Source organism: Vidua chalybeata, chromosome 10, assembly GCF_026979565.1.
Source record: "Vidua chalybeata isolate OUT-0048 chromosome 10, bVidCha1 merged haplotype, whole genome shotgun sequence".
In the NCBI taxonomy this organism is placed as follows: Eukaryota; Metazoa; Chordata; class Aves; order Passeriformes; family Viduidae; genus Vidua; species Vidua chalybeata.
This window is the reverse complement of record NC_071539.1, coordinates 21700708-21709056: the sequence shown is the minus strand read 5'-3', so window position 1 is coordinate 21709056 and position 8349 is coordinate 21700708. Positions and strand designations below refer to the sequence as shown.

Below are 8349 nucleotides of genomic sequence, written 5' to 3'. Positions count from 1 at the left end.
AGTACTGGGACCAGTCCTCTTCCTTCTTGAGAGTGGCCTGATCAATGGGGCCCAGGGCACCCTCAGCAAGTTTGCTGCATTTCCTACAGTGGGAGAAGCTGCTGAGACACCAGAGGACCCAAAAGGACCTCAACAAGCTGGAGAAATGGGCTGATGGAACCTGCCGAAGTTCAACCGAGGGCCGAGCAGTCCTGCCCCTGGGGAGCTGCAGCCCCAGGACACGGCATGGAAAGCAGCTCTGCAGAGCAGGTCCTCTGCAGGTCCTGGTGGGTGTGACTGGCACAGCCCCAGCCCAGCAGGGACTGCCTGGAAGGGAGCTGGGCAAGCACGGAGGTGTGCAGGCCACTGCCAGGTGGGCTTTGTGCCACAGCACCTGTCTCTGTGGATGGGGGAGCTCCTGGGTGTGTCCCTCAGAGCTCTGTGATGTCACCACTCATGATCACTATGACACCACTTGCAGAACTTTAACCACCAGCGTGGAGCAGAGCCAGAGCACTCAGGCTGTGACCCACGAGCAGCCGAGGAGCTTCCGAGTGCTGCCAGTGTCTGAGGAGCCTCTGTGCTACCAGTGACTGAGGAGCCTCTGAGTGCTGCCAGTGACAGAGGAGCCTCTGAGTCCCACGGGACGCTGAGGAACCTCTGAGTGCTGGCAGTGGAAGCCAAGCCTTCGAGTCCTGCCAGCAGCTGAGAGGAGCCAAGCCCGGGAGCACCAATGGCGGAGGTCAGGCGAGAGCCATCAGCGCCACGAGCCGTCAGGGTCTGCCGCATCTGCGTGGATTTCCTGCAGAGCCCCGCTGCTGCCGTGGAGCCCTGCGGACACGTGTTCTGCCACGCCTGCATCCAGCCCCAGGCTGCCCCCGACGCCGCTGCCACCTGCCCGATCTGCCAAGGGCCCATCGGGGCCATCCGCCTGCTGCAGGGGCTGGACAACCGTGCCGGGGTGGCCCCGCGTCGCCCCCGCCGCCTCCATCCCTTCGTGCTGCGCTGGCGGCAGCGGCAGCAGCAGGAGGCGCAGGAGGACGCGGCTCCTGGAGGTGGCCGGCGCCGAAGACTCGCCGATGGGGACAGGGCACCGAGCCCTGTGCCCCGCCAGCGTCCCCGACGAGAGATGGAGGACTTGAGAAGAAATGGGCTTGTATGGGGGCTGCCATGGGGAAATGAAGCGATGGCCGCAGGGGACAACCAGCACCGCCCCCGCGTGATCTGATTTGATGTGGATCCTCCGTGGCCCGTCCAAACTGAAAACCAGGATGCTGAGAAGGGCCTCGCCTGGTTTCTTCTGCCCGTTTGCACATCGCTTCAAGACTGGGGGAGTGGGATCTGTGGGAGGGAAAGCATATAGTTGTAGAATCTTGGGGAGAGGGTAGGATATTGCTATTAGGATATTAGCTGTAAAATAAACTTTTTTATTTCATTTCAAGCATTAGAAAGCAGACATTCTTTATCAGCGTCGGACACACAGAAGGGTGTCTCCTTTAATCTGATGTGTGTGGTGAAAGTTCACAACATGGTATTTATTCCATCCTGAACATACAAATTCACTACAATGTGCTAACGAATACACAAACACCACTTTCCCAGAACTAATTTGCGTGCATTCGCCTTCACCTAGAAGTCCTCTTTTGGTCCTGGAGGACATCTAAAGGGGTGTCTGGTGGTCATATTCACCGAATGCTTCAATATTACAGGTGATCTTTCTTTGAACTTCTTCTTTGGGCATGTACTATTGTTTTGTGTAACTTAACTTGCAAAAAAACCCCTCTGTAGTCCTCTATCTGTTTCTCCACTGGTCCCAGCTACGTTTATCCTCCTTTGCGCATACCTTTACATCCTGTTATCTTTTTTTGCTAGTTAGTCCTAAGGCTCTATTCAGCAGCTTCAGGGGAACCGAAAATTTCTAGTCTCTGTGTTATTTATCAATAATAAATTTTTCTTGAGCCTGCCTCTTCTAGACAAGTCTCAATACTTCATTTTCCAGCGCAAAGTGCTACAACAGCTGTGACAGTTAATACAAGCAAGTACACACAATGGTTACGGTGACTGCCACAGAGGCATTACAAGGCCAACAAACACCAATAACTGGGGCAGCAGCAACAAACAGAAGCAGAAAACCAAACCAGCCTCTCTGGGCTGCAGGCACTTTCCCCTTCGCTGCAGTTCCGGGCACAGCCGGCAGGGGCGCTGCTGGCTCCCGGCGGGCAGGGCAGGTGCGGTGATTCCCCCGCGGCTGCAGGGGGCGCTGCGGAGCGAGCTCGGCGACCACGCGGTAATGGTGGCTTGACCGAGGCGGGCAGGGATGGAAGAAAGGCTTGCTTTACAATCCCGGCTGGTAAACGAGATGTATCAAACGGGAGCCACGGGACGTCTCGGCAGGCAGGGAACGAAGAGCTATAGTGCAGGGAATGCTCGGAGCAGTGCCCAAGAAGCGGCAGGGGCGGGGCAGCGGCAGGGAAGGGAAGGGCAGGGAAGGGAAAGGAAAGGCGGGCTCGGGATGCCAGGGCTTTTCCCGGAGGCTGCCGAGCAGATGGAGAAAAGCCCCTCTTTACGTGAGGTCGGGCGTTAATAAGGTCTCAATGCAATGGTCGCTCTTACGAGCAGAGCTCCACTCACGGTAGAAGAAAGGCAGCAGAAGGCAGAACCCCGCAGTGGTGACGAATTCTCCCCACAGTGGCCACAGCCTCTCTCACCTCCGAATGTCGAGAGCACAAGAGGCTGAACCCAACGCCGTTTTCCCAATCCAAATCTCGAGGTATCTCTGCCCTCCACGGCAAACCTCAGGTAAAGAGAGAGTAGCCAGCTGCACCCCTCCCCTGTGCTGACAACTTCTTTTGTCTCTCTTAAGTATCCAGTCATTTCTGTGTTCTGGCAACACCTATGGGGGAAAATTCCTTAGAGAAAAACAAAAAACCCAGCTCCTAAGACCCCAACAGAGGCCATTCCTGCTTGCTCCTGTGCCACTTTGCTCATCTCTGAGGGGGCACAGCTGGGAAAGGGAATGGGAAAGGGAAAATCCTTTAAGACTCTGAGCATATTCTGAAGGGACCAGGATGTGCTTTCCTCACGGCCAGGGTGAGGGCAGAGGCCGAGATGGAGGTTTGGGGCAGAACCTCCTCTCTCCTGGCCCCACAATACCCCTAGGGCTGGAGGAGGCAGCCGTGGCCACCGGCTCAAGGGCACTGCCTGTGGGAGAAGTGGACTCAGCCGGGATGGATCTCATATTTAGGGGGTTCCCTCTGAAGAAGTCCGGAGCCCTTTCTGCCCCTCCCTGCAAGGGCAGCTCTGTCAGCACCAACCTCCTGCCCTGGTCTCACCTGGCCCTGTGTAATGAAGGAGCAAAAAGTAAGGAATGTTTTTCTTCATTGCCTCTTGGAAGATTCAAGTTTGAAAATTAAAGTTTTACTCTGCCTCTAACAGAAACTTTAGCTCCTGCTTTATTTTGGAAAATAAACCCAGTTTGAGCTTGGAGTGTATACATCAGACGACCAAGCAGCAAAGCTTCGATACGTGAGAAAAGCAAGCAATAAACTTTTTGATGTGTCAGGCAAACTTCAGCTGAATTCCAACGACCAGCCAATGAACTTCAAGGGAGCAAACATGAATCTGCCCACGGGCGTGCTGTTGCTTTGAGCTGGACATGACATTGCCGCTCTCAAAACCCTCTATAAGCGAGCGCCACAGAAGCTGCAGCTGCTAAATCTACAAAGCGTCCGAGTCTTTGCTGTCTGCTCGTGCCCTCCCACAGTGCAGGCCCAGCTGCCCGGCTCTGCTCCTCCACTGGCAGCTGTCCGATGGACTTCAGCTGAGAAAGACCCGTCGCACTCTGTGAGGCAGCGCTGGAGCCATGAGGGTAGTGACACCTTCCCTGTGCTTCGCCTTATCATTCTTGGCTGTTCCCACTTTTCTATCTTCTTCCTTTTCTCTTTTAAGAAAAAATAAAGGTAGAAATATCGCTTTGGATCCCAGCATTTAACCTCGTTTGTCTTTTAATCTCACTCTCGGGTATGTTTAGAATCTAATTCTTTCCTCAGTTGTGGATCGAGGCAAACTTGCCCCTCCTCCCCTTAAGGGGATCCGAACACCCCAGCACCGGTCTCGGCTGGGCTGGAGACATTGGGTGCTTTGGTGGAAGGCTTCTGGGCCCGTTTTCCTGCACACAGGAGTGACGTGTGACAGGGAAGGTGCGGTCCCAGGGGTGCTCAGGGGCTGTTCCAGGGTGTCCTGGCGGTGTCCCAGGGGTGTTCCGGAGGTGTTCCAGGGTGTCCCGGCGGTGCTCAGGGGCTGTTCAGGGCGTCCTGGAGGTGTTCCACTATGTCCCAGCGGTGTTCAGGGGCTGTTTCGGGGGTGTCTAGGGGCTGTTCCAGGGTGTCCTGTCGGTGCTCAGGGGCTGCTCCGGGGTGTCCCAGCGGTGCTCATGGGCTGTTCCTGGGTGTCCCAGCAGTGCTCAGGGGCTGTTCCGGGGTGTCCCGGCGGTGTCCCGGGGTGTCCCGGCGGTGGTCAGGGGCTGTTCCGGGGTGTCCCGACGGTGTCCCGGGGTGTCCCGGCGGTGGTCAGGGGCTGTTCCGGGGTGTCCCGACGGTGTCCCGGGGTGTCCCGGCGGTGGTCAGGGGCTGTTCCGGGGTGTCCCGACGGTGTCCCGGGGTGTCCCGGCGGTGGTCAGGGGCTGTTCCTGGGTGTCCCAGCAGTGCTCAGGGGCTGTTCCGGGGTGTCCCGGCGGTGTCCCGGGGTGTCCCGGCGGTGGTCAGGGGCTGTTCCGGGGTGTCCCGGGGGTGTCCCGGGGTGTCCCGGCGGTGGTCAGGGGCTGTTCCGGGGTGTCCCGGCGGTGTCCCGGGGTGTCCCGGCGGTGGTCAGGGGCTGTTCGGGGGTGTCCCGGCGGTGGTCAGGGGCTGTTCCTGGGTGTCCCAGCAGTGCTCAGGGGCTGTTCCGGGGTGTCCCGGCGGTGTCCCGGGGTGTCCCGGCGGTGGTCAGGGGCTGTTCGGGGGTGTCCCGGCGGTGTCCCGGGTGCTCCCCTCAGGCCGGTCCTCACGCCGCAGCACAGCGCCCCCGTGCGGCTCAGCGGGGACTCTCCTGCACGCGGCCCCGCCACGCCCCTTGGCCGTTGGCCACGCCCCCAGCGCGAGACCCCCGCTGCCCCCCCCCCCCCCCCGCCATGTCGGAGGAGAAGCCCCGGGTGAGGCGGGGAGAGGAGCGGGCGGAGCGGGCGGGAGCGGGGAGCGGCCGCCCCTCCTCGTCCCGGGGCACGCCTGCCGTGCGGCTCCGCCTCGCCCGCGGCGCGAGGCTGCCGAGGTGTCCCGGCCGGGGGGGAGCAGGCGCGGGGGCGGCCGAGGTGCCGCAGGACGTGGCGGGCGGTGTCCGGCCCGAGCGGGGCTCGCTCGGCCGGGCTCTGAGCCTGCCGCATCGTGCAGTTTTCCGTCCAGGAAGGCGTGAAAACGGAGAACGAGCACATCGACCTGAAAGTGGCCGGGCAGGACGGCTCCGTGGTGCGTTTCAGAATAAAGCCGCACGCTCCGCTGAGCAAGCTCATGAAGGCGTACTGCTGCCGACAGGTAGGCGCGGGCCCGGCCCGGGGGCTCCTGCGGCCCCGGGGGGCTCCTGCCACGGACCCAAAGGGCTCCGCCACCCCGGCCGCCACCACTCTCCCCGGGAAGGCATCCCCGTGCTGGTGGAACCCTCGCTGCTTGTCTGCCTGGATCGTGGAACACGCTTGTGGGCAGGCTGACGGTGTCCAGGTGTGTGGGAGATTGGGGAGCTGGGATGCTGGCAGCTTCTCGCTGCGGAGCTCTGATCGCTCAATGGAAGCTGCCTCTTCGTCCTCAGCTGCTCCCTAATGTCTCGTGACAGAGTTACAAAAATTCCTCCAGTTCTGATCCTGACTCTGAGACAATGCACTAACCCTCAGTCCTGTCACCTCCAAAAACTTCATCAGCTTTGAGTGAATTTTCTGTTTAGAAAACGGCACAAAGTAAATTCTTCTATGCCACAGCTTCCTCATGGGTTGTTTCCTCGTCCCTCATTACCCTGTGAATCCTGCTGCCTATTGCACAGTTGTGACCTGTGTTCCACAGGTGTCACAGGCTATTCCTCAATGCCATTCTGAACTGAACAGAAGGATGAATCCCCACAGCTCAGTTCCTGAGCCTGGAGCTCCCAATTTTATGCAGAGCAGAGGATGGGCATGTGAATGGCTTTGGAAACGGAGTCAGATTTTGTTTGCCCTTGTCTGTTACTTGCAGGATCCTTTCTTTGCTTATTCAAGCTTTACACTCTGCCCTGCTCTGTGCCTGCTGCACCCTGACACATCTCTGGGTTTTTTGAGAGATACAGGGAGTTTTAGCATTCCTGTGTGTGGCAGAAATGTGAATCACATGGATTTTAGAGGGCAGAGCAAGGTCCTCAATCCCTGATGCAGGGAGTAAAGACTTCCTCGTGTCATTAAACATTGTCAGAATGGGATTCAGTAGTGTGGTAACTCAGGTTTTAAGGGCAATGTAAAGTAACCAGCATTTGACCTTCCTCAGTGTAGACAGCAAGACGAATATGCTCAGTGTCCTGGTGGTTAAATCTTAATCAGAGAATCATGGAATGGTTTGAAGTTAGAAGGGAATTTAAAGCCCATCCAGTCCTACCCCCTGCCACGGGGACACCTTCCACTATCCCAAGTTGCTCCAAGCCCCATCCAGCCTGGCCTTGGACACTTGCAGGGATGGGGCAGCCACAGCTTCTCTGAGCAACCTGTGCCAGGACCTCCCCACCCTCAAAGGGAAGCATTTCTTCCTAATACCTAATCTAAATCCATCTTGTGTCATCCCCCTTGTCTTTTGAGTGTTAATTTTGTTACCATGTGTTCTGGCCGTAAATCCATGAATACTTTGTTTGGATTCAGAAACGCCAGTGTTGTTTCTCATGTATAACTTTGAACTTGCAGGGCTTGTCAGTGAAGCACATTATGTTCCTGTTTGATGGACAGCCCATTAAAGAAGCAGACACACCTGCACAGGTATGAAAAACGCTCTTTCTGCAAATTGCTACACAGATATTCAGATGTCTGAGTGGTGATCAAAGGGGCTTGAAATCAAAATGATCCTGAAATAGTTGCTGTGAGATGAGCGTGTTCCAACAAATTTTTGCAGGGTGACTGATGGAAAGTGTTTCATGTCTTAGTTAATTAAAGTTATTCCTGAAGTGCTGATTAGGAGCAGAGCGCCACGTGCTTTTCAAGCACTATATGTTTTTCAAGTTTTCTGTATTACTTATAATTTCTATATTTTTAAAATGTTAAAATAATTCCTGTGTTACTCCCTCAGCTGGAGATGGAACACGAGGACACGATCGAAGTGTACCAGCAGCAGACAGGTGGAGGGTGCTAAGACACAGCATCTTTTGGAGAACAGTTTGAGGATCCTCATCACACCTCACTCTCTCGTGTGTCCTTGGATTTGCTGTTCTATTAGGGAACAAATGAACATCCCAATCACACAGGGTTCTTTGAAACTTCACAGGATATTTACCAAAGTACCTTGTTGCCTTTGACATTCTGAGTGCACAAGTCAAAATAGTATCTGCAGGGATTGAGCTGTGTCTGAATTTAGCCATTTTAAGTTCAGATTAAATAATGTGTGTTGTCTCTCTGTTGTTAGCCTTTAAAAAAAATATTGTTTGTATTGTCTTTTTTTTCTCTCTCTCTTTAAACCTGTGGCCTAAGCATTCATCCATGTGTTGGGACACTGGGCATTCTTTCCTGGCTCTGGTTGGTCTTGCCCCTCTGTTTTAACTCAAATTATATAAATAGTTGTATTTTCATACCAAGTGTGAGTGTAAAAGTTAAGATGTGCGTGAGAGAAGGAACACAGATACAGGTTTTAAGTTTTTAGCTGGTGTTACAAATTCAGTCAGTCCCTTGGGCAGCACTGTGCCCTTGACTGGGGCTAGAACACCATACAGTGCTTAGGATAGGGTTTAAATACTTCAGGTTTACATGTGTTTTTTCATATTGAGATAAAGTAGCCCAAAATATATTTTTTTAATGCAGAAATGGGATTTTTTTTTTGTCCTGTACATTTGCAGAACTGGAGGTAGCAGGGCAGCTGGTCCAAAAGCTTAATCCTTGTTATAGAGTAGCTGTGGTTTTTGTTGTGAAAGCTTATAAAAATCCCATCACTGCAATTCCAGCTGTTTGCTGAGGGCTGGGCAGCATCTGTCCTTTTGCCCTGCTCCCTTAACTTCGACTTTTTCTCTGTGGGCACTGGAAGTCTGCGGCCTCAGGTTTCCTTTTAATACTTCTTTTTGGTAGATACACTTGGTAAATGGCAGGGGGGAGGGAGTGAAATGCCTTTTAATGTCACCAAACTGTGC

At 54.8% G+C, this 8349-nt stretch overlaps 1 protein-coding gene across 2 annotated transcripts; it reads left to right on the top strand.

The window, feature by feature from the left end:
• The first annotated feature begins 5112 nt into the window (after positions 1-5112).
• Positions 5113-7663, top strand: LOC128793170 (small ubiquitin-related modifier 3-like). Of its 2 annotated transcripts, none has more exons than XM_053952234.1 (4): positions 5113-5167; positions 5403-5543; positions 6923-6994; positions 7302-7663. In XM_053952234.1, exons 1-4 carry the CDS (start codon positions 5147-5149, stop codon positions 7362-7364), a joined length of 297 nt encoding a protein of 98 aa, XP_053808209.1. In that variant the 5' UTR covers positions 5113-5146; the 3' UTR covers positions 7365-7663. The 2 variants fall into 2 exon arrangements, with proteins under 2 accessions (XP_053808209.1, XP_053808210.1); XM_053952235.1 differs by having other exon boundaries at positions 5141-5167; positions 5415-5543.
• Positions 7664-8349: the final 686 nt, after the last annotated feature.

Bases quoted from the DNA above. Each gene is read 5' to 3' on its own strand.
- LOC128793170 (XM_053952234.1), top strand. From the start codon at position 5,147: ATGTCGGAGGAGAAGCCCCGG. The intron at 5,544-6,922 runs GTAGGCGCGGGC...TTGAACTTGCAG, and splicing joins AGGCGTACTGCTGCCGACAG to GGCTTGTCAGTGAAGCACAT. The intron at 6,995-7,301 runs GTATGAAAAACG...TTACTCCCTCAG, and splicing joins AAGCAGACACACCTGCACAG to CTGGAGATGGAACACGAGGA.